Source organism: Triturus cristatus, chromosome 8 (genome assembly GCF_964204655.1).
Source record: "Triturus cristatus chromosome 8, aTriCri1.1, whole genome shotgun sequence".
In the NCBI taxonomy this organism is placed as follows: Eukaryota; Metazoa; Chordata; class Amphibia; order Caudata; family Salamandridae; genus Triturus; species Triturus cristatus.
The window spans coordinates 1,544,525,437-1,544,552,091 of NC_140591.1; the positions used below are offsets into that span (position 1 = coordinate 1,544,525,437).

Here is a 26,655-nt window from a genome sequence, read left to right on the forward strand (position 1 = left end):
ATAGGACATGTCTCCACACTTCTCTCTTTGCCCATTAAAAGGACATGTCTCCACGCTCAACTCTCTGCACATTACTAAGACCTGTCTCTCCACACCCCTCTCTCTGTATATAAATAAGACATCTGTCTCCACACTCCCCTCTATGCACATTACTAAGACATGCGTCTCCACGCTCTCTCCACACTCCCCTCTCTGCACATTACTAAGACATGCGTCTCCACACTCCCCTCTCTGCACATTACTAAGACATGCGTCTCCACGCTCTCTCCACACTCCCCTCTCTGCACATTACTAAGACGTGTCTCCACGCTCCACTCTCTGCACATTACTAAGACCTGCCTCTCCACACTCCCCTCTCAGCCCATTAATAGCAGTGGTGTCTCCACACTCCTCTCTTTGCCCATTAATAGGACCGGTGTCTCCACACTCCACTCTCAGCCCATTAATAGCACTGGTGTCTTCACACTCCTCTCTTTGCCCATTAATAGGACTGGTGTCGCCACACTCCACTCTCTGCACATTAATAGGACCGGTGTCTCCACACATCTCTCTCTGCCCATTAATAGGACATGTGTCTCCACGCTCCACTCTCTGCACAGTACTAAGACCTGTCTCTCCACACTCCCCTCTCTGCCCATTAATAGGACATGTGTCTCCACACTCCCCTCTCTGCCCATTAATAGGACATGTGTCTCCACACTCCCCTCTCTGCCCATTAATAGGACATGTGTCTCCACACTCCTCTTTCTCGCTGCTAACCCCTGGATGAGGAAAGCTCAACCAAGAGGCAGCTCGGAGACCAGCGAGATAAACATCACGAGAAGCACACCTGCGCTCCCGCGGGCCTCTGGGAGCTACACGCGGGCATTGGCTGTTCCCAGCGAGCGCCGTTCACTTGCAGTCACTGAGGCCTCGTGGGAGCAGCCAGGTGGCACCGGTGCCTGAACCTGAGACTGGTGCCTGCTTCGAAGCCACTGCCCCAGCCCTGCGTCACTGCACGGGACCGAGGGACGCGGCGCAGGAGCTTCCGGCCACGGGTGCAGCGCTCTAGGGTTACCCCCTGCGACTGGACCTACCACAGGGTGGGGGCACTCGGTGCCCTGCGGAGCCCAGACTTGTACTTGCAGCTCCCGTTGTGCTGGCAGTGCCCGCGCAGCCCAGACCCTCAAGCATCGGCTGGTGAGCCCGTTCCATGGCGGACTGGCATGAGCTGGCTGTGGTCGGAGGGCAGTGCGAGGCACCGTTTGATATCAACTGATACCCCGTCCAGTTCTTGATCTGTACGTCTGTTGTACTGAGAGGAGCCGGACAGAGCGATGGAGCACTTGACGGTGAGTAGATGGGGAAGGGTGGGGGTGTTGGGAGGGAGGGTGGATTGTCACAAATCCCATCTTCTCCTATGTGCTCACCTCGTGTCCGTTCACACGTGTCAGGAGGGGGTGACTGGTCTCACCTGATGTTTCCCTGGAAGTGTCAACAAGTTTTCAGAACGCATCAAAAGTTACTTAGGAAAAACATTTCTTTTTTTGAGCCCAACTCAGGCAGGGGCGTAGCTTTAGATGGGTGGGGAGGTGGGAGGAGGTGGGGTGTTTGGGGTCTAACATCCCCCTAATACATTTATTTTCTGACAAATAATTGGGTACAGATACCTTCAGTGGGGTATGGTGAGGCGTCTGTCGGATTTCAGATGGGATTTTTCCATGCACTTGCACTCACACACAAACGCACATAAACACACACACACACTCATCTGTTCTGAAAGTCCTAAAACATGTTGGTTATTATGCAAAATATTGTTTCTCTCTCTTAGTACTCCTACGAATCGCATTACTCTCCCTTTCCAATGCTTCTTAAGCTCCTCTCATGCACCCTTGTCGCATAATGTATTGTAACATACATGCAGGGCTTGAAAAACTGGGGGCCTCTCAAAGGGGCGTGGCCGTTGTAATTAGGAGCGTGGCTTTAAAACACGTAAGCTATCAACCTATGCTTAGCATAGTGAGCCACTTGGTATTTTGCTGCTTCTGTCATTGCGTCGAGATATATAATGTAAGTAACATTACACCTACAAAAAGCCAGGACTATTGGCTTTGCCAATGGTTGTTAGTTGTGTAAGATACATAAGCAAAAACTATATATTTTTATATAATATTGAAAATGCTTCTGTTCTGAAATGATGAGACTGAAAGATCTATAGCGAGTCTCTTTGAAGTTACATCAAAGGCAGTGAAGGTGGCCCTGCTGCAGAGATCAGATTTATTTTCACCCTGAGGGTGAGGGCAAAAATGGAGAGCCCGATAGAGACCCGGCTCAGCCAGTGCCGGACTGGCCGTAGCGGGCACCGGGCAATCCCCTTGTGGGCCGCACGGGTGGGGGCCGGTTTTGGGCCCCTTGGGCCCGTTTTTGTTACAGGGCTGTTTTTGCAAAATCAGCCGAAAACCGGCCCTGGCAAAGAGCTCGGCGGCACCCCCAACACTGGGGGCAGTCGAGCACTTTGCCAGGGCCAGTTTTGGTTCCCAGTCCGGCCCTGGTCTCAGCGCCTATATTTTAGAACTGCGGGTACTGCCAGCATGATTGTTGGGAAATCTGAAGCTTACACCCTCACATCTTACTGACCAAGCTACGCCCCTGCTCATAGAATTTTAAAGATTATCATACGATTGACGAGTACAACTCATGATCATGGCAGAGCTGTTTGCTATGGCCGGTTTAAGCCGATTTTGTTACAGGGGACCGATATTGCCGGCTGCCGGTGACAAAATCGCCCCCCCCCCCCCAGGGGCCCAAAACCGGCTCCCACCCTGGCGGCCCACCGGGGAAACACCTAGTGCCCGCTACGGCCAGTCCGGCCCTGCTAATGATCCACACTCCTCCCTGGGGGTTCTTACAACAACATTTGTTTAGACACATGCTTTGCCGGGGCACACATTCGGAAGTATACAGCTATATTAAGACACAAATGTGGGATAACAGGGTCAATAATCACCAGAAACAATCACTTTGCTGTTCAGTCTTAACTACTTGTTACAAATTACGATATACTTCACTAATAAATATTGAGAAATATAAAAGTTCATGATTGTCTGTTACTTGTATGTCGCTTTCAAAATTCATATTAACTGAAGTTATTGCTCCCCCTGTATGTTTCCATATGTGTGTATGTGTGTGTATAAATGTATGTATCACTGGGTCGTTCTATTTAGGTCCCGTTTGCATTGGAAATGCCCTTTTTTGCTGTTCTGGTAATAACTCTGGCGTCCTCTGACGAATCGTCTTGAAACTTTCCCAAAAAGTGCTCTTCTTTGCCTACTTTGTGAATTAAAAGTTTATGAGTGATCCGTGAAGTGTGTGTGTGTGTGTGTGTGGGGGGGGGGAAGGGTGAGAAAATGGGGGTCCCAAAACGCCAAATCCCCATTCTTTTTTTCATGGACATTTTTAAGAGGCACTACTGCAAAAACTGCTGAAGAGAATTACACCAGTTTGGCAGGAAGGGCCAGAAAGTGTTTTTTGTGTGATTTAGTATAAATTCAAAAAAATTGATAATTCTGATTGGCCAATGGGCTTTTTCCCCTTGGGCCAATTCATTATCATGGGAGACAAGATCTCATGGTGACGAGCACTCCGACTGGCGAGCCCTCGGATTGACTGCCTGCAACAGGAAGAAAAATGTTGCAGGCAGCCATTACTGGACTCTGGGACTTAATCCTCTGCCCTGAGTATAAATGCAAAAAACAAGGGGGCAGGGTAAGGCTATCCTTCCCTCCAGGCCAAGTGTCATGGTCCCAGAGGGACTCCCCCCCGGAAAAATATAGAAATGTATTTTTTTCAATCCCGACTAGTGGCAGGGGATGGCTCTGACAAAGAAAGGGGAGGTGGGCGCATGGCCCCCTTCCCTGAGCCCCATCAAAGCCCCATCGCCAGGAGCTTGATTTGAAAAAAAAGGGAGGGAGAGAGGTGCGTGACCCCCCTACCCTGGCCGATTACAGCCGGGGAAACCCACTCCCTGGGTCCACCTCTTTATTAACAAGCATTTGCAATGCAATTGGTCTCGCCTTTGGGACCTTATATGTATTTAGCTATGCAGCACATTAGCCTGGGTGCTGAAACATCTACTGTTCTTTAACATGGAGGGAAAGTAAGCACCAAACTGTGTGACATGCCAGGTATGGGAACACATGGAGAGGAATGCTTTTAATATAAAATCAGGGCCTTCGGTGTTCATATCACTGAAAATACAAAATTTGATTTTTTTTTTATTATTGTCTGTGGGTGCTCTTGGAAGACTATTTCTATGGACTAGAATCTAGAGAATGCTAAAGTGATTCTGGTATTTTACTGACCTCTGCTGGTCGTTTTCTATCAAGAAAGTTAAATAGTGGCTGAAACATGTAGACCTCTTTTTGGACTTTAGCAGTTATTCTTTCAAGCTGCACTTACACTGGTTTTAAGCTCGTCACCTGGCCAGTAATTATTAAAATGTTGTTCTGGCCAGGTAGATGATTTTAACTTTTGCACTCACCTTTTCACTTGCACTGCTTCCATCACCACTACCTACAATCAAGATACCTACATCATAAGGATTCAACGTATGATATTAACCCCTTCCCCGCTCATGACGGAACCGTTCCGTCATGAGCCACGGTTGCCGTGTGCTCATGACGGAACGGTTCCGTCATGACACGACCGTTGGCGGCCGCTCCGCCTACGCGGCGCTGTTTCCCCGCCTGTGCGGGGGGACAACGCAAATGGGCGGAGTCATGACGGAACCGTTCCGTCATGAGCACAGCTCAACCGTGGCTCATGACGGAGCGGCTCCGTCATGAGCACAGGCCCACCGCGCTGCCCCCCTGCCCCCCCCAGCGCTGCAGCGGAATGTCCGCAGCAGCGAAGGGGTTAATACTTGAACAAAATCTTACCTTCTTTGAGATATAGAAGATTTTGTGGTTAAAAGTAGTTGCAGCCCTTGATGTCTTGGAGGGATCTGCAAGGTACAAAAGAATCCCAAATGATGATGATTGCTACTTTTGTGGTTGATGGGATTCATTCCTAATGAGAATCTTCACCTGTTTTGTCTCTCTTTAGCACCTAACTAAATTTATTTTGTGCTTTCCATTATCAGACCCTAGGTTTCTGTGCTGTTGGTTTCAAATAGAGCCAGTTGCCAGAAAAATTAAAAAAAGAAAGTCCCTCAGCAGAAAGCAAATCTGGTATTTTTCCGACCTCTAGTGGTCGTTTTCTATCAAGACAGTTAAATAGAGGCAATTGAACAGAAAAAAAAGTCCCTAAGCGGAAGTAGACAAGTCTTAGGGCTGATCGCCAGAGCCCACAAAGTACATACACATATAAGTATATACTAAAGTATATACAAGTGGTCTCGAATGCTCAAACTAAAAAGGGAAGGGTGACATATGGCCCCCCTTCCTGAGCATGTATAGGCCCCGGGAATCGTATCTCCTGATCCATCATTGAGCCCAAGGGACCATATCCTCCGGGGCCACCACTTGAATATAGGGAAGGACCACGCAGCCACCACCACCACCCCACCTCTCCTTGAGCCTTAAAAGGCCTCGGGAGCTCATCCCAGGACACATTAGCTTCCCTGCCCGCAGGAGCACAGGCAGGGGCGTAGCTTAGTCAAAAACATTAGGGGTGTGTGAGCCTGGCATTTCTCAACTTGCAACATGGTGGACCCAACTGAATAGAGTAGCAACGGTCTGAGGTCATTGAACGGGAATAACAGACAAGCTTAGGGGCATTCATTTTAAGTAATTTAGTAAAGCAAGGGCATTATTGGTAGCAATAATATAGTCTTAAGCCACAACACAAGTTAGCATAGGACTCAACGTGTCTACTATGTATTTGCAAATTGCAGTATACTATAAGTAATGTTTTTTAGCATGTGCTTAAAAGGCGCAATAGAACACTTGTATTTGGAAACAAACAGCTTTTACCTGAAAAATTAGAGTGTTTTAAGTTTCACCCTACACCTAGGTCACTAAGTCACAAAAGGACAAAAAAATGTAATTAAAAAGAACACTTTAAAAAGAGTGATTTTCTTTTTTTATATTGTCTATTGCTCACACAACTTATTCTGATGTCAGAGCCGGCTTTAGCGCTGATGTATTTCCGCACTACAGTTATAGCCCGTCGTCTCTACATAGCCCATCTGGCAAATGCATATTATTTGTTTTATAGCGCTGTTCATACTAGTGTAGATGTCAAAGCACTTTAAATCACACATAGACTATGCAGAGACAATTAATCAAACGTGTATATCAGTTTGTAGGAAATGTCACATAAGACAATGAGGACTACAAGGTGTAGGAATCACATGTTCTCCGTACTAGTAGGCATTACATTTTAAGAGTGTTTGGTCTTAAGAAACACAAACTTAGAATTTAAAACATACCATTGGGGTTTGCTAAATTAATGAAACGGTATTTCTATCCAAACCAACTCTTTTATAACAACATTAGGAGGGTGAAAGACTGGGGAAAAAACATACAGTCCTTTTTTGACTTCAGTAACTTTTATTAGTTATTTCAAACACAAAGACAGATAAAAAAAGAAAAAAATACAGCGAGTCATCAAATACCGTAGTGGATAAAGGTATTAGGTGAGATAGTTTACATTGGTACAGTGATTATTATGAGTGAAATGGTCAGTCAGATTGGCAAGATAAGCTAGCCAGAATACAATTATCACACAAAAGATGGCAAATACAGAATACATTGATGTGTCTGAGTGCTCATATTGGTTTGACAGATGCAGATCAGTGTACATTAGGTCTGTTACATGTGTCTAAATAGCGATTGATGTGATCGAGGTTCAAGCACAACCAGTATATCATTAGTAGAAGCAGGCATCATAGACCTAACAAACCTGGCGGGTATCCTTTATCCTCCTTTCAGTTAGAAGAAAATCAAGGGGCATATTATCAAGCACGGCGTTAAAATTATCGCCGATAATTATTTTTATCATTTTCCTTCTCTTTTAGGGGCATATTATCAAGAAACGGCGTTAAAATTATCACCGCTTTAGCGGCAGAAAACTGCAGCTAAAGCGGCGATAATGGGCTTGATAATATGCTGCAGAGAATTCCCATAGAAGCCCATGTTGACACCAGAACAATTTACCCGGTGTGGGGAGTAGTAATTTATAGAACCTTGAGACCGTGTGACCAACTTGGAGTAATTGGTATAGTTTGGAGGGGGGCGAGGGGGTAAGTAAGTTAGGGTTTTGTTTAGAGATCTGTACTTTAAGTTTCAGAAAGTCATAAAAGTCTGATTCAGTTAATTTTTTTTTTTTTTAAGGGCATAGAAGGAGATGGGTGAGGTATTATAATAAAGGTCCTTGATAAAGTTAATACCCTTACGGGACCTCTCTTTCCAGAATACTGTTCCCTCATTTATTTTTATCGCTGGATTGTTTCAGATTGCCAGTGTATTAGAAGCGCCTATTTTTATTTTGGATAATGTGTCCAGCCATGCTAGAGCTTTTTTAGTGTTTAAAATGATGTATTTAGAGTTCTCCAAATGAGAGACCTGCATTGTCATAATCGCCGGAAGGGGGATTTCCTCAATCAGCTTTAGTTCTATGTCTAACTGTTGGACTTGGCCCTTCTGGCAGGTTCACCCCTGAACTTTTTGCTTTTTATGGTGACCTGGTGTTAGTGATTTTTGACTTCTGCGCACTTTACCACTGTGTCCCAGGGTAAAGTGCGTGCGTGTAGTGAGGTTGGCCTGCCCTCCCATAGGAATGAATGGGGGAATGTATGTGTCCCTGGTAGTTCCTGATGCGTGGGGAGTGCAGGTGCGAGTTTGGTATGTGCGGACTCGTGTGATGAAATGCTGCGCGATGATGTGTGCGGCGTCAATGTACCTAGTGTGGAAGTGCCACTTCTGGAAGTTGGCATTTCTGTGTGCAGTGTGAGATGAGTGCCTTGTCTGGCGATTGGCTGGCTGAGGTTATGTGATGGGCTAGGGAATCCCCAGAGTCAGGAGGAGTCACCCAGTGGTGAATGGGGAGATCAGCAGCCAGATGGGTGGGAGGAGTACACCTGGGACTTGAATAGGGTTGGGCTTTCCCCACACAATGCTGGCTCCGCCCCCTGTGTTGCGACTGATGACCCTGGCCTGTTCTGTGAATAGGGAGAGGGGCTGAGCAAAACAAAGTGCTCAAGAACCAGTTGCATCTGGTTCACCCCTTCCCTGCACCTTGAGACAAAGGTAACATGTGTATAAAAAGGGGCTTTGTCCCCTTACAAAATGTTCGCTTTTTGGATCCTGACAGAGGGGGGCTTGCTGCTGGTGGGGCCCAGGAGGGACCGCCATGGGGGCTACCTCCCTGCTGGAGGGTCCTGTGTGCTGGCCCCTGGGCCCTACCTTGCCCCCTGGACACCTTCAGGACCTTTTGGACTTTTTTGCTGGTCCTTTTACTCTGCGAAGGCTTGATACAGCCTTCTAGCGCCTGGGAGTGCTGAAATTGGGCTCCTGAAGGAGCACTGGAGCTCTGCAGCATGCTGCTGCCTATTGCCTGAAGGAATCCCCACTGGAGGGATTCCCCCGTCATGGCTGCCGAGCGGGAGCCCACCCCGCTTCATCTTTCTTCTAAATTGCGGGTGCCACCCCGCTTCTGTTTACCTTAATTTGCGGGTGCCTACCCCGCATTATATTTTAATTTGCGGGTGCCCACCCCGCTTTATATTCCTTTGCGGGAGCCCACCCCACATGGCCGCTTATTTTTATAGTGCGCGGGTGCCCACCCCGCGACTTGACTTTATTGATGGAGCGGATGCCCACCCCGCGATATATTTTGAATGTGGAGGGAGCCTACCCCTCATTGTGCCCGATGATGATTCACCGCCGAGGCCCGTGGGCGAAAGAGGAAGTCAGGCGGCATGGTGCCTGGCGGCGGGCGGGACTTCTGGGTTTCCGGAGGAAGTCCCGCGGACACCGCCACCTTGGAAGCCGCCCGGGTAAATGGAGGCAGCCGGTGCAGGCAGCGCCTGTTCCTGGTCCCTTCCGGGGCTCCCGTAGTGAAGAGGGAGCCCCAGGGCTGCGAGGGAAGCAGAAGACCGGAGGAAAGGAAACCCAGAGCCGGTGAGTGAGGGCTCAAGGGGGCGGGGAGGTGCCGGTCGAGGCACAGATACCGAGCGGTCCCGCCCGGAGAGCGGGCCGCTCCCTCGTTGTGGAGATACCGATGTACCCAGGCCCAGAGGGGCCCGTGTCCTTTCTCCGTTTTGCCCCCCCCCCTTGAGGGGATGAGTGATGGTCAGATTGCTCCGCAGAGCCAGATGGCTCCAAACACCCCGCAGTTGTTTTAAGAGCCCCGTGGCTCCAACGTAAGCATAATGATTTCAAGAGCCTGAGGCTCCAACGAAGGGGGCATAATTGTTTTAGAGCTCTGAGGCTCAAACGAAGGGGGCATTATTGTTCCAGAGCCTAGAGGGCTCGAAGGTCCGCTCCAATGTGGGCATGTTGTGTTTAAGCGCCACCCGCCCCCATGTGGGCACGATTGATTCTCGAGCCTGCGTGGCTCCCACAGGCATAATTATATTTAGAGCCTGAGTGGCTCCAACACTTTGGGGGTATCTTTTCCTTCTAAAAGCGCCAGTGCGCTCCACAGTACTGGGGGACATGGGGTGTGTAGAGCCTAGGTGGCTCCAACATTTTTGGCTACTGTTACTTCCCCAGCTGCGCAGCACTTAGTGCCAGCTGTAGTGTTTAGGCCCTGTTCTTGTCCCCAGCTGCCCAGCAAGTAGTGGGCAGCTGCTACGTTTAGGTTCTGGCGCGACCTGGACCCTAATGTGATTGAGGTGTTATTGTGATTCATGCTAATGTGATTGGGTGTTAGGAAATGTACTGTGTATAGCATGTTTTGCGCACCCTGTGTTTTATACCTCTACATAGGATTTCTGCCTAGGAGGTTGTTCTACCTGTTTAGGTTGATGTTAGGGAGATAATGCTTCCCTGTGTGATGTACGCCCCTAGTGTAGTTATACTTAGGTGGCTAGGTCTAATGCGTTAGACTAATGAGAAATTGCATAATATGTTTATGCCCCTGTGATGGATGCAGGATAGGTTTTATACCTGATGCTAGTGTGATGACGCTGAGGTCATTATTGCGCCAGTAGTTACTGGTTGTGCTCTACTGTGCTAATTTGTGTTACATTTAGTATATGTTCTACATGTACAATTGGTGATTGGTGCTGATTCTGACAGTGGTCCATGTGGCCCTATCCCGTGTAAATACTCCCTTGTAAAATTCTGCCCAGTGCCAGTTGGCACAGTGTAAATTGTGTGAATATTATCTAATGTGTTTTGGTATAATACAAAGGCTATTTTTATATATAACCTTGTGTGGAGTTTCTTTTGTGGTGGGCCTTGGGTGTTGTTGCTGGGTGCGCGCGCAAACGCTTTACACATTGCCTCCGGGATAAGCCTGACTGCTCGTGCCAAGCTACCAAGGGGGTGAGCAGGGGTTATCTTTGGCGTGTAACTCCCCAGCCCTGACTAGAGTGGTGGTTTCTGCCTGGCTTTGGCGCAAGCCCTAGCCAACCAGAAATCCCATTTCTAACCCTAACCATTGGGGTCTGTACTCCAGTTGATCCATATACCAAGCCACCCCTTGTTTGCAAAGGTATGTTATTTGGTAGTTATTAAAATTTGGTAAGCCTACACCTCCATTGTTTTTGGCGAGTCTAAGTTTACTTAAAGAAATCATCGCTTTTTTCCCTTGCCATAAAAATTTATTGATAGCTTTATCTATCTTCTTTAAGAAATTATCTGAGAACATCATAGGGAGCATACCAACAAGATAATTTATGAGAGGCAATAGCATCATCTTGACCGTTTCTATTCTTCCCCACCATGATAAGAATTTGGGAGACCATCCCTCTAAGAGGTCCGTGATTTTTTTTATAAGTAATCGTTTTGTTTTCCTCAAGTGTGGAGAAAGATCACTTGAGAATTCTAAGCCTAAGAATTTAATTGTGCCTGGCTGCCATGTCAGACCTGACTCTCCCAGGATAACCTCGGTCTTATCTTTATTAAGTTTGTAGCCTGATATTTCTGCATAGTCATGAATTGATTTCATAAGGGCCGGGATAGCTAGGGCCGCTTCTTTGGATACCACCAGTATATCTTCGGCATAGGCCGCGACCCTGAATTAATTTTTGCCAAAGTCTATGCCCTGAATATCTTGATTTGCATGAAGAGGAAGAGAGATGGTGATAGTGGGCAACCTTGCCTGGTGCCTTGTTTTAACGGGAGGAATCAGATAGTACTCCCCCCGCCCTCACTCTAGCCCTCGGACTTTGATATAGTGCCATGATCATCTGAATCGGAGTATCTCTTAGATTGTATTTCCTGAGTGACGCACTTAAAAATGACCAATCAACTTTATCAAACGCTTTCTCCGCATCAAGCGTTATGGCAACATTAGGGGAGATGAGTAATTTTGCTTTTTCGATTGCATGGCAAAAAATTCTGGTGTCGTCACTGGACAACCTAATTTTTAGGAATCCTGTTTGTGAGGTATGGATGAGTTGAGCAATTTGTTTTTGTATTCGATTGGATAAGATCATGGCATATATTTTGCAGTCCAGGTTAATGAGTGAAATTGATCTATCCGTTCTTTGTCAGCGATGTGTCTTTACCCTCTTTTGGGATGAAAGTAATTATTGCATTTGCTGGGGTACCCGTTATTTGCCCAGAAGATGCGAGTTTGTGATGGAGGAGTAGTAGTGGGTCACACAGGTACTCTTCAAATGTTCTATAAAAGGATACATTATACCCGTCTGGGCCCAGAGCGTTACCTGTTTTAAGTTTCCTAATAGCTGCCCTAAGTTCTTCCATTGTAACTGTGCCATTGATGGAATTCCTTTCCTGGTCATTTAGAGAGTTAATAGAGGCCTCTTCAAGATATTTCTGTATCTTGTGGGTTTTGCATCGAGGTTGGGCGCATCTCTGGCATTTGAATTTTAAATAGGAGGCCAGCAATTTGCCAGCTTTATTCGCTTCACACAGGCGAATACTTTTTTGTTTATTTATCCAGATACCCGCTCTCGTGCTAATTAACTTGTTGTATTCATATTTCTTATTTAGGATTTCCGTTAGAGTCCCAGGCTCATTATTAGAGATATGCATTTTTCCCAGTCTTTAAATATCTTACTCTAATTTCTACAATTGTGAGTTTGCATCTTTAATAATTTTGGCCTTGATTTTTATAATTACTCCTTTGACAGTGGACTTTAATGCCTCCCATCTTGTAAGGTGAGACGTGTCATTCTCTTTGTTATCAATTAGGTAGTTTTTAATTGTATCTTCCATTACCTTTTTATCCTCATGAGAGGCTAATACCTCATTGTTGAATCTCCAGAGAGATTCCTTGCTCTGTGGTTGGGTCTGTGAGAGTAAGCATGATACAGGAGTGGTCAGATATCACCCTTGGTTCTATGGTTGATTGGTCGACCCTACCTATGTCGTTCCCAGAAATTAAAAAGTAATCTATACGTGAGTATTAGTTATGGGGAAATGATTAAACGGTATAATCCTTTTCAGTCGGGTTCTGTAGCCTCCAATGATCAAGCATATTGAATCTCTTACAGGGATGCATGAGTGCTTTGTGTGATTTGTTCACCTGGAATTTGCGGGAAGAGTCCCTGTCTAAACATGGATCGAGTGGGAGATTGAAGTCACCTGCAATAATTGAGGGTGCAAAATCTGGAATTGTGTTAATATTCTCCTCTAGGTCCTCCCAGAAAGCACTGTCATCAATTGTAGGAGCATAAATATCAGTTACGAAAAGGACAGAGTTAACTTTCTGTAGTTTAGAGATAATCCATCTCCCTTTTGTATCTGTTGAGTGTGAAATTAAGTCTATTCTAGATCTCTTTGAGATTATGGTTATTACCCGATTTTTTTTCCCCATGGCACTAGAGCATATAACCTCCGTGTATTGGTTGCCTTTCAGTGATGCTGCAAGTTTATTGTCAAGTTTTGTTGTCAACTAGTCAAGATGGCCGACAGGTGAGGAGCTCCGGCCGGAGCTCCTGGATAGGGATTGCCTTTTTGGCTTTAATTCCCCAATTTCTTCCTCATCCTTGGACCCCCTTACTCACCTGGGATCCTGTTAGACTGCAGTCCTCGTCTTCTTCAATCTCCCGCATATCGGCTCGAGATCGTCAGAGGATTATGGGATCAATGTTTCAGACTGCGGAGCCCGAGCAAACATGGCCGATGTCCGGTGGAGCTGCCTAGACAGCTATTGGGGAGATTGGCTCCGGTATCTCCGCCACGGCCGTCATCTACCCAGCTGGACATTGGGCACAGCTCTCCTTGCCTTTCCGATGTGTCTCCCTCTTCCCCCGCCTTCCTGATGATATACTGATGATAATTTCTATCTTCCTCGGTGGCTGTTAGGGAAATGGCGGGGGATCTCTCCTCCGGCCATCGCCAGCCGTCCTGATCTGAGACGTAGGTTTTAAATTCTGGATTTTTTAATTTTATTGTTTATGCAACTCTTGGGGTCCATGTCCTTGGTTCCTCCTTCTTGCAGTTTTGATTGTCCCTCTGACTGTTCCTTGCCACTGGCCAGCCCCCTTTGCATTCGGAGTGATCATTGCCCCTCTAAATCAACTTCACCCCTCTCTTCTTTTTCGGCTTGGAGAGGCACCCCTTCCATTTCTAACTCTCTACCCGACCCAGTAATGAAGTCCGGCACCGGTTGTTGTGGATCCCTGGACACTCTCTGGTTTTGTTCGACTTTCCTACTCTGACTTTTGATATCCACGGAAGTTCTCTTCTCCATGACCGGTCGTCATGTCTTGATATGTTTTCCCAACCCTTTACTTTTCCCCCTCTACCATCTATGCTCCTTGGACTTGTTTTCTATGTTATTATTATGCTCTTAGCAACAGATGTATTTTTGTAACACTGTCTTTTTCCATGCTATGTTATGCTTTAGGAACTAATGTAACTATGTAACACTATTCTGTTGTCACCACTTCCTTATGTAAAGCGCTCTGATACCTCCGGGTCTAGCCAGCGCTATATAAAACTCTTCAAATAACAAATATTTGTCTCCTGCAGGAGAATGATGTCCGCTTTCTGCTTATAGATATAAACCATAACTTTCCTCCTTTTGACAGAGTGGTTCTGGCCCTTAACGTTTAAAGAGATAATTTTTATATGTTTGAGTAAAGAATTAATTTTTATTTCTATGAGATATTGATGTCTAGCTCCTGAATATCCATAGTAGCACACGGGGTGACTTGATTAAGTCTCAGTTTATGTTTCGGGCTAATTCTAAGTCTCAGTCAACGGGATCCAGTAGCAGACACAGTGATTACTAAAATATTCCAAGCTGTAGGAGAGCAATGTTTGATAAAAGGCATGAGGCCCCTTTGGTGTGATATGAACCTGGTGCCCCTTTGACCACCGAGCAGAGAAAGGAAGAAGGAAATGAAAGAGAGAAAGAAAATGAAGATGAAAGAAACATAACTTGTACAAGAATATAGGGTTGCAAGAACAAATATAAACAACATCATACCCCTCCCCCCTCCACCCACTTCCCCTCCCCACCCTCCCATCCCTCCCCCAAGAAGAACAGCAAAAGACGCGGCGATTACAAGAAAATGTCGGCTCCCTCACAGAAACAAATAAAACATTATACTGAATGTCAACCCCTTTTTACATTCTAGTCAAATATAACATTATACTGAATGTCAACCTCTTTTACATTCCAGTCAAGATCAAACTCATGTGTGTTTATGCGTGATACCAGGTCGTGATGTAGGCATGGACAAAATGGTATCTAAACGGAGTGACACTACTCAGTTGGAGTAGGGTAAGTGAGTGATTCGTGAACAAGTCATCAAGAGACCGGTTAGAAACATTCTAGTTTCAAGGGTTAATTGAACAATTCGGTAACTTCAACACTTTGGTGTTGGCCAATGTCAAGTATATCGATTCAGCCTCCATTGATTCAGCCTCCATTGATTCAGCCTCCATCGATTCAGCCTCCATCGATTCAGCCTCCATTGATTCAGCCTCCATTGATTCAGCCTCCATTGATTCAGCCTCCATCGATTCAGCCTCCATTGATTCAGCCTCCATTGATTCAGCCTCCATTGATTCAGCCTCCTTTGGTGTCTATTGTATCATATAAAGGGAGTCTTATACAATTGAGACTATGTGTCGGGCTGTGTGTTAGCAGAGACCTAGATCGTGAGATGGGCAACAGAAGATCAGGGTGGAGATGTTTGGTGAATGTCCGGCGCGGGCATATTATGAGTCATAGTGAATCATAGTGAATCTTGTAATATAATAATAAATAAATTCTTAACTTTTGTAATCTTGTAGATTAGCTCACCTACATTTACACTATTATGGGACTAACAGCGTGTATAGAACATAGGTATATACAACCGTAATTTAAGTATCAGTGTTGACTCTTAGATCCAGTCTCAGGTGTAATAGATGTCTCCATTGAAAGTTTATCAAAACTATCCAGAAACTTTTTAAGCGCTGCACCATCAGTAAAAAGATGAGGGGACCCGTGTGCCACCACACAATACCTTGCTGGGCCGGCAAAGGAATATTGGAAGCCCATCTCTTTCATTCTGGGTCGAAGAGCTAGGAAACCTTTCCTTGAATCTACTGTGGCCTTGGAGTAGTCTTGAGAGATGAAGATATTGTTCTTGTTCCAAAGTAGGTGATTTTGTTTCCTCATGAACGCTAGTATGAGCTCCACGTGCTGGAATCGTAATGGTTTACAAACAAAACCTATACCATGCATTTTGCATGCAGCTCTTTGATGACAGTTCATACGTGACTGTGATAAATCACCTAGGATTAGTATTTATGAACAGCAAATAACAAAAGGATCTCTGAGACGAAAACAGAAACCCACCAAGCTATCCACATAAATACAGTTCTATGATCTGCACGATAAACGTTATTTGCAGAAGACACATAAACCCTCTGTGCTACAGTCAAAGCTGCCACTAGACAAAACTACAGTCTCTCTCCAGCAGGAACATAACATTTAATAACCATCATTATCTGGACATTCTTATTGTTGCCTGAATCCTGCTGAAATACACAAGTAACTCTGCTGCAGCTGACGCTTTTCCACCCTATACCCCCCCAAGCTACGGCCCTGAGCACAGACAGGGAAGGCAAGTCTGCTGCCACCTGGTGTGAGCTTTGAAAATGCTACCACAAGGTGGGAGCAGACTTTTTTTTCTCTCCCCGCGCTCTTGCAGGATGGGAAACTCAGATTGCTCCTGCCTGGCAGGAGCAAGCCGAAACAACAGCTTCCGCAGGGTGGGAGCAATGCTGGTTCCCTAAGCACCCAGAATGGGTGCATGCAGGGAGCCCTTGAGCCGTGGGTGCCCTGGGACTCCCCCACAGCCCCCAAAGTAATATTTGGTAGGAGCCTGGGGTGGGCACCGGGGCATTCACCCAGCCCTGGGGGATTGAGTCTCCGGGGCACAAAGTGGCTCGGGGAGCGGGACTGTACGTCCCAACCCCTTGAAATATATGTTTTGGCTCCAGGGAATTGGGTCCCTGTGGTCCCTCCCCTTAATTAAAAAAAAAGGCAGTGGGGATTGAGTTCCTGATGCCTGAAGTGGATTGGGAAGGGCGGCCAAACCCACGACGCATACGGCTGAAGGCCATAAGTGACGTGCGGGAGGCTGACTGCAGGTGTTGGATGCAGGGCTTGGACGCAGGCCAGGCTCAGTGGCAGGGGATTGGCTTTATGTATGGTAGTAAAATAATAGTGTACATAAAAAACAAAAATTCACTGAATAAAACAAAGGTAAAAGTGGTATAGTTAGGTGACAATTTCAGGGACAACGTGACATTTATAATTAAAAAAACAACTGAAGTTCACCAGTAATAGTTATCTCAAGTAACTCGTGCCCTAAGGTAACTTTAACTCACACCCTTGCCCTTCACAACTACCCCACCACATATTGCAACACTCATGACATGTTCTACGACATCATTGAAAAAAATCACCGCAACATTTTAAATTAAATCATTTATGACAAAACGATGCAAGCCGAGGGCTACCCGCTCTATAGCAACAACACGCTGCCATTGAGAGCTGTCTAAATTCCCAGGAGTTGTAAGCTATTACCTGGCATTTCCAGGAATTACAAATGCATTCCTCAGGTGTACCAGAGATATTTCCATAATGGCCCACGGTGGGAAAAATGTATGCTAACCCCTTTAATAGACATTGATCTCACTACCCATAGCTGGGTCGAGAAAACAATGGGTGTAGGATGAAGGTTTTGTCACTTGGCCAACATTTTGTCACTCTAGTCATCTGACTTTATCCCTCTGTACTTCAAAGGCGGATATGTGAGTAATGTGCAGTGTTAATAATTATCTGAAGGTATCGAAGCTATAACATTGAGGTAGACAGGACTAAATATCAGATCCATAATGGTGAAAAGTATATATCGATTTATTTATACTTAAATCAACATAAATGTACCTTGATGTTAAATATATCTTCAAGGTATGTAGATGTTGAGTTAGAAATTGTAAATCTATACTTGCTCTACCTTTCGATATTTTGGTTTTCGTAGTTTGTCCATGATATTCTTGTAGCACGATATTCATGCCTAGATGTTCAGTATTACAATGTTATCTGAACTATCTAATAATGCACAAATTGCATAATCCCGTCTGCTTTTCATCTTGTCCTAGCTTCTGCCTTATGGTTTCAACTAGACTACGGTAGTCTACCCTTCCCATCCACCACCATCCTACTGGTCTATGTAGAGCATGCAAAAGTCCTCTCTGCGACTTAAGCTATGTTTGTACAATATTAAATAAAGGAACAAATAATTCAGCATCACCGGAAATAAAAATATTGAGGACATTTCAAGGTCAAAAACTAAAACTATCAAATATAAGCATTATAGATAATGACTGCAAGTGTCAGTAAAGCATTAGAACTATACGGGTGTTTAAATACACTGGGGCCGATTCATAGAACTAACTTAAGACAAAATCCTAAACTTACTACTTTTGGTATTCACAGAAGTTAGGATTTTGTCTTAAGTTTGTCTCAAGACAGACTTAAGACAGACTGTCAGGGTCCCTAACGTGAGTTCCAAGACGAAGCGCAAGGGATTAAGTTCAAGAGGCGCTTCGGTGTGGAATAAGCTTCAATGTTCGAGTTGGTGGCATGCCCGCAATTCCAAGATGGCCGCGAAGGCGCTGGGGTCTGCGGTCTAGTTGTTAGGAAATTCAGAGAGACTTTGTGACGCGCGCACGCCTGAAGTATTGCGCACTTCACTAAGACATTCCCTCAGAGAAGTCAGGTTCCGCGAGTGTTCCCAGTTTGAAGTGAATTCTTTTAGAGTAGAAGTTTTTCTTGAGAGCAACCCTTGGTGAATCATTCTTAGACAAGAATACAATACTTACCGAAGAAGAAAGGAAGACGGTTGGAATCCGAGAAGGACTAACAGACAAAGAAAAGTAAACTAGAGAAGAAACGAGATAGACTCACCTGAGTTGACCCAACACAGTGATAACCTGAGGAGAGAAAACACAGGAAGAAATTATCAAAAAGACGACAGCTTAGAATATAAAAGAAAAGCAGAATAAAGAAAAAACTACGAGAGGAAAGAGAAAGCTACCACTAAATTAAAACTACTGGTAGGTTTTTAAAAAGAGAAAGAGTAGAAGCATAACACATAAAAGATTGAAAAGGTTGACTAATAGATACATGTTTTACAGATAAGTAGTAACAGCAATAACAAGAAAAGAAGAAGTCAGAGTCTGACAGGAAGAGCAGCACAGAGTTCAGGATTCTGGGTAGGTAGCGAACACATGAGAAAAGAAAGGAAAAAGATACAATAGAGTAGAGAGGGAGAAATAATAAATTGTTGTGTGTTTAGTTACCTTTAGGAGTCTTCAGTAGCAGACCGAAAGCAGAAGAGGAATTCCAGATAGGAACCAGAAGATCCAGAACCAGTCTCTTCTTATTGTTTATTATTTTATCCACTTTCCCCCTTCCCCCTCACTAATCAGTTGGCGCCAAAGCATATCTTGGGGCGGAGTGGTTGGTAGGTGGAGTCGGGAAGCTAGCGACTTCTGTTCCTGTGCAAGACAACAGTAATCAGCGAGAAGCTGAAGGTGAGCTCTGACAGAGTGAAGTGCCCACGTCCTAAATCTTGCACCCGAACAGAAAAGAAATGGTTGAAGGAATAAATTTACAGATCTTACGGTCGGTCCTAGAGGCGATACAAAAGGAATTGGTAGGAGTTAAAGAAGAGAATCAAAGCCTAAGGCAGGAGGTTATGAATTCTAGGAAAGAGACGGCAGAGTTAGCACAGAGAATAAGGCAACCGTATTCAGCCGGAAGGGAGGGTCCCACCACATCTATGGGAGACACAAATAAGCTGGCAACACAAGTAATACATTCCTTATCGCCAGTGATACCGTTGGCAGCGCCTGAGAGATTTAGTGGGGACCCACAAAAGGCGCAGGTGTTTATTACACAGTGCTCACTTCATTTCCTGTGTCGCCCTTCTATTTTTCCTGATGCGCAATCTAAGGTAGCCTTCATTTTGTCATATCTAAGTGGAGACGCCACGGCATGGTCGATGCCGATAGTTTCACGAGATGATCCATTATTGCAGAATTTTGATGAGTTCAAGAAAGAATTTCTGAGAATTTTTGACCGAAGACGGATTTCTCAAGCTGTAGTTAACGAACTATTGGAGCTGAAGCAGGGAAATAGAGACTTAGTGGCTTATCTTGCTCAGTTCAACAAACTAGTAATGGAAACAGATTGGCCGGAGAACAAGAGGACAGCAATATTCTATCGAGGCCTGCGAGATGAACTAAAGGATGGGTTGGCTCAAATACCGAACCGTCCAACTGAAATTTCCGCCTTAATAGACCTGGTACTAGAACTGGATTTCCGGCAGGGAGAGCGAAGGGGAGAGAGAAGACGAGAATACAGAAGTACTGTTCCGCGTTTCGACAGAGCGAAAGCTGAAGCAGGAAGGGGCACAGAAGGTATCTCAGGATCTGAACCTATGCAAATAGGAACCATTAGGGGGCCGCTTACTAAAGAAGAAAAGGAGAAAAGGCGAGTCAGCAATTTATGTATGTACTGTGGATCTAGTGGGCATTTTGTGCGGAATTGTCCAAAAAAGCCAAAGAGTTCATTTAAGCTGAATGAAAACTCGCAGCACCACCTGTAGAAGGAGTTGTGCAGGTGGATGCGAATCTAAAATCAACTCCCCAGGAACATCGGTTGGCGAATACTTTACAGTCGTCTTCCCCCCATTTGATTCTATCTGTGGCAATCCGGTTCAGACAAGAAACTATGAAAGGAGTAATGGTGATGGTGGACTCAGGAGCCACAGGTAATTTCTGCGATCTGAAATTCGCGGCAAAAATTGGGCTGCAAGCAATCGCCAAGGATATAAGTGAACCAGTTAGAGCGATTGATGGTACCAATCTATCCTCAGGGCCTATCACAAGTCACACAGAATTAGTGGAGCTGATTCAAGAGAATGGGCATAGAGAAGCTTTACACTTTAATTTAATTGATGCCCCTCAATTTCAACTTATATTTGGGCTTCCATGGCTCACGGAGCACAATCCTTCAATTAATTGGAATGACAGAACAATTGAAATGAACTCAGCATATTGCAGAGAGAACTGTTTTGGAGCTTTCAAGGAAACAAGTAAACTGAACCCGGCTCACGCCTTATGCTCAGCAGAAGTTTCTGTGTGCGTAATAAAGACGCAATCAATACCACCAGAATATCAAGATTTCGAGGACGTTTTCAACGAACAGGAAGCGGAGCAACTGCCGCCTCATCGTGTTTACGACTGCAAGATAGACCTAGAGCCAGGGGCGAATTTGCCTTGCAGTCGAGTGTACGCCTTAACCGAACGAGAGAATCATCACCTGAAAGAATACATCGACAAGTACCTGGCCAATGGATTTATACATCCATCCCAATCTCCAGTGTCCTCGCCACAATTTTTTGTGCCTAAGAAGGAGCAGGGAGAGTTGAGAATGTGTATTGACTATAGAGCCATCAACCGAATAACAAAGAAGAACAGGTATCCTCTTCCTCTGATCTCCGTCTTATTGGACCAGATCAAAGGAGCACAGATATTCACGAAGTTGGATTTAAGAGGAGCGTATCACCTTATTCGAGTTAGAGAGGGAGACGAGTGGAAGACGGCCTTCAGGACTCGCTTGGGGCTATTTGAATACCAGGTTATGCCATATGGGTTGTGTAATGCACCTGCAGCGTTTCAACACTTTGTAAATGATGTACTCAGTGAATTTATTGATCAATATGTAATTGTGTATATTGACGACATACTGATTTATTCAAAGGATACGCAGGAGCATCAAACACAAGTTCGAGGAGTTTTACAAAAACTGCGAGAGAATAAATTATTTGTCAAGTTGGAGAAATGTGCCTTTGGAGTTCCACAGGTAGAATTTTTGGGCTTTGTGATTTCGCCAACAGGAATTCATATGGACAAACGGAAAATTCAAGCAGTACAAGAATGGAAGTCACACACTAGTGTCAAGGAAGTCCAAGCGTTTATTGGGTTTGCAAATTTTTATCGGAGAATTCTCTCGACGAATACTACCTTTGACTCGACTACTGAAGAAAGGGGCACGATTCGAATGGTCGGAAGAAGCAGAGCAAGCCTTTAAGGATTTGAAGATTGAGTTCACCACGGCACCCATTCTCCTTCATGCCGATCCGATGGAGCCCTTTTATGTTGAGACTGATGCCTCGGACCTAGCGATTGGAGGGGTTCTCTCTCAAAGGAATAAGGAAACTGGCCAATTACACCCGGTGGCTTATCGTTCTACGAAGTTGACACCAGCTGAAATTAATTATACAATTACAGAAAAAGAGTTGTTGGCAATAAAAGACGCCTTCAAGGAGTGGAGACATTATCTAATGGGAGCCCACCATGTGGTAACAGTTTACACAGATCATCGTAACTTAAAATTCCTGAAGTCAGCCAGAACCTTGACACCTCGCCAACTTCGTTGGTCACTGTATTTTGCTGATTATGATTTCGTGATAACTTATCGGCCGGGTGCACAGAATGGAAAGGCGGATGCCTTGTCCAGGTTGGAAACCGGAGAAGAAAGAAGACCACAAAATGCACAAGTGATAATTCCGGAAGCCAAGATTGTCGGCGCCGCAGACATACTGAACTTTAAAGAAAAAGTAAAGCAAGCTCTAACCCCAGAAGAAATGCAGAAGTGGGCGCAACTAGAGCCTGGGAGAGAAGTTCGAGATGAATTACCATTTAAAGAAGGTGCTTTGTATTTGCCGACTACTGCGTTGCAGGAACAAGCCCTACAGGAATGTCATGATCACTTGTTGGCTGGGCACAAGGGAGAGTTTAAGACAGCAGATTTAATCAAAAGAAAATATTGGTGGCCACTGATGAGTAAGGACATTGAACAATATGTAAAGACTTGTGAGATATGCGCTCAAGGAAAATCAGAACGGCACGCTCCCCTGGGGCTATTGCAACCTCTGCCCATTCCTCCTCATCCTTGGCATACAATTACCCTAGACTTAATTACAGACTTACCATCCTGTCATGGGACAAATACAATACTAGTAATAGTAGATGCATACACGAAGATGACACATTTCTTGGCCTTAAAAGGAATCCCTACAGCGAAACAGTTAGCAAGTCATTTTAGTACACAGATTGTCAGGTTACACGGAATACCCAAGGTCATAATATCTGACCGGGGAACCCAATTTGTCTCACATTTCTGGAAGGCCTTTATGAAAGGTTTAGGAGTAGAAACCCGTTTCTCCACCAGTTTCCATCCGGAGACGGATGGACAAACAGAAAGAGTGAACCAGGAATTGGAGCAATATTTACGGTTGTTCTCGCTGAAACAGGATGGAGAATGGGCGGACTACTTGTGGACAGCTGAATTCGCTCATAATAACGCGAAGAATGTGTCCACTGGGTATTCTCCGTTCTACTTAAACTATGGTAGACATCCAAATTCAGTAGTACAAGATGTGGAGCTCTCAGTCCCAGCAGTCAAGGATTTGGTGACTCATTTAAATTCAGTACATGAATTAGCATCAAAGAATCTCAAACAGGCTAAGGAGAAATATAAGAAAAGAAAGATACCTCCTCCACTAGAAATTGGAGATAAAGTCTGGTTGAATACAAAATATTTACGACTAAAAGGGAACCGAAAATTCCAGCCACGATTTATTGGTCCTTACCCTATTGCAGAGCAGATTAATCCAGTGACTTATAAATTGACCCAGCCCTCCAAATTCAAGATACACCCTGTGTTTCATGTTTCCCTTTTGAAGAAAGCAGTTCCTAATTTGAGAAAGGAATTAGTTCCAAAACCAATTCAGCTAGATACAGGAGTGGAGTTCGAGTTAAAAGAAATTCTGGACTCAAAATTAGTTAGAGGAAAACTGTATTATTTGGTAGATTGGAAAGGCTACGGTCCTGAGGAGCGGTCTTGGGAATTAGATTCAGATGTTCATGCTCCTAGACTAATAAGACTTTTCTATCAGCGCAATCCAACCAAGCCCAGAGTGGGAGGACCATCCTTGGAGGGGGGTACTGTCAGGGTCCCTAACGTGAGTTCCAAGACGAAGCGCAAGGGATTAAGTTCAAGAGGCGCTTCGGTGTGGAATAAGCTTCAATGGTCGAGTTGGTGGCATGCCCGCAATTCCAAGATGGCCACGAAGGCGCTGGGGTCTGCGGTCTAGTTGTTAGGAAATTCAGAGAGACTGTGTGACGCGCGCACGCCTGAAGTATTGCGCACTTCACTAAGACATTCCCTCAGAGAAGTCAGGTTCCGCGAGTGTTCCCAGTTTGAAGTGAATTCTTTTAGAGTAGAAGTTTTTCTTGAGAGCAACCCTTGGTGAATCATTCTTAGACAAGAATCCGATACTTACCGAAGAAGAAAGGAAGACGCTTGGAATCCGAGAAGGACTACTTACGGGAGTCGAGTACGGAGTCACCTCGTCTCTTCAGAAAATGAGTGAAGACTTCAGCCGCGCCCTGAAAAGAACAAGTAGAAAGCTAAGTGAATTATAGGAAGAATTTACAGGCACATTAATGTCAAATAATGTTTAGTGATGAAGAACTGCTAATAATAATTAAAGACAACTGTCATGAGCAGCGATAAGCGTTCAGAGTCCTGTAAGAGAAAAAGAGAACATTTATGAATATTGTGAAAAGGCCTAGAGAGATGAAAAGACAACAAACAGACAAAGAAAAGTAAACTAGAGAAGAAACGAGATAGACTCACCTGAGTTAACCCAACACAGTGATAACCTGAGGAGAGAAAACACAGGAAGAGATTATCAAAAAGACGACAGCTTAGAATATAAAAGAAAAGCAGAATAAAGAAAAAACTACGAGAGGAAAGAGAAAGCTACCTCTAAATTAAAACTACTGGTAGGTTTTTAAAAAGAGAAAGAGTAGAAGCATAACACATAAAAGATTGAAAAGGTTGACTAATAGATACATGTTTTACAGATAAGTAGTAACAGCAATAACAAGAAAATAAGAAGTCAGAGTCTGACAGGAAGAGCAGCACAGAGTTCAGGATTCTGGGTAGGTAGCGAACACAAGAGAAAAGAAAGGAAAAAGATACGATAGAGTAGAGAGGGAGAAATAATAAATTGTTGTGTGTTTAGTTACCTTTAGGAGTCTTCAGTAGCAGACCGAAAGCAGAAGAGGAATTCCAGATAGGAACCAGAAGGTCCAGAACCAGTCTCTTCTTATTGTTTATTATTTTATCCACTTTCCCCCTTCCCCCTCACTAATCAGTTGGCGCCAAAGCATATCTTGGGGCCGAGTGGTTGGTAGGTGGAGTCGGGAAGCTAGCGACTTCTGTTCCTGTGCAAGACAACAGTAATCAGCGAGAAGCTGAAGGTGAGCTCTGACACAGACTTAAACAAACTTAAGACAGACTTAAGACAAAATCCTAACTTAAGTCTGCCTTAAGTCTGTCTTAAGTTTGTCTTAAGACAAACTTAAGACAAAATCCTAACTTCTGTGAATACCAAAAGTAGTAAGTTTAGGATTTTGTCTTAAGTTAGTTCTGTGAATCGGGTCCCTAGATCTCACGTTAAAGGCCTGAGTCAAAGGTGAGGGCCAATAACAAAGGATGGGCCTTTATCAACCTGTACAGCCCTTGGCAGCTGCTAAAATGCTATAGCGATGGATTTAGATCTAGTCATCTGTTATATGTGATTGGCCCAAGTGGCTCAGTTAGTGATGTAACAATATTACTGAATAGGGCCCAACTAGGTTAAATTGGACGTGTGTATTATTTGGTTATGGATTGTATTGGACCGTGTCTGCTTACATCTTATCAGGGACCTGTGCAGACAGTTACGTGCCTGGATGTCTGCGCCTAAGGTCTTTGACGCTTGTTTCATTGTCCCTGTTGCACACTGTACTTCTTTTTAGTGCACTATATAGAGAGCCAGCTTCCTACAGAAAGTATCCGACCTCATCCTATCATGGACCTGCATAGAGGGTTATGTACTTGGATGTCTGCGCCGAAGGACTTTGACATTTGTTTCATCCTCCCCGTTGCACAGTTGCCCATTGCTCAGCTTGGTACGGCTGTTCAGTTTGGAGGCAGTTTTGCTCAATTTATCACAATGCAGACTGCCCTCCCTACGCTCAACCCCCTTGAAATGAACAGTCCACTTGCAATAAGTAGTAGTGGAAGTTGTTGAACTGTGGGGTCTGAGAGCAGGAGCATGTGTACACTCCTGATTCCTATCTCATCTGGGCATCCACGTCTCTTGGATGTCTCCAGATCTTGTGGCCCAATGGGTCAATATTGATCTAATAACCCCTTCTTGCGCATTTCATGGGCATGATGGTTACCACATTTCCCTTACGAAACAAGGGCCATATTTATGGGATGTATGACGTTACATTGCACACTTTTACAACGCATGCACTTACAACGCATTTTTTACAACGCATAATCCATTACAACGCATGACATTACAACGCATGACACTACAACGCATTTTTAAAAACTACCTTTACAACGCATTTCCATTTCAACGCATACTACCTTTACAACGCATACCATTACAACGCATAATATTAAATTGCATTTAAGGTAAGTATTAGATAGTATAGGGGTAAAAGTTACTTTTCTAACTCCAGGGGGTGCAACAGTAGGGTAAGTGTTGGATAGTATAGGGGTAAAAATTACTATTCTAACTCCAGGGGGTGCAACAGTAGGGTAAGTGTTGGATAGTATAGGGGTAAAAATTACTATTCTAACTCCAGGGGGTGCAACAGTGGGGTAAGTGTTGGATAGTATAGGGGTAAAAATTACTATTCTAACTCCATGGGGTGCACTAGTGGGGTAAGTGTTGGATAGTATAGGGGTAAAAATTACTATTCTAACTCCAGGGGGTGCAAAGTGGGGTAAGTGTTGGATAGTATAGGGGTAACAATTACTATTCTAACTCCAGGGGGTGCATCAGTAGGGTAAGTGTTGGATAGTATAGGGGTAAAAATTACTATTCTAACTCCAGGGGGTGCAACAGTAGGGTAAGTGTTGGATAGTATAGGGGTAAAAATT

The 26,655-nt window shown here is 44.7% G+C and overlaps 1 protein-coding gene across 1 annotated transcript in view; it reads left to right on the forward strand.

Annotated features, from left to right (window-relative positions):
• Nucleotides 1-1,004: 1,004 nt before the first annotated feature.
• LOC146806100 (short transient receptor potential channel 2-like) overlaps nucleotides 1,005-26,655 on the forward strand; it is a 246,182-nt gene continuing 220,531 nt past the window's right edge. The window contains exon 1 of the mRNA XM_085623432.1: nucleotides 1,005-1,331. Within this exon, the coding sequence (XP_085479558.1) occupies nucleotides 1,317-1,331 (15 nt within the window). The 5' untranslated portion in view covers nucleotides 1,005-1,316. The remainder of the gene's footprint in view (nucleotides 1,332-26,655) is intronic.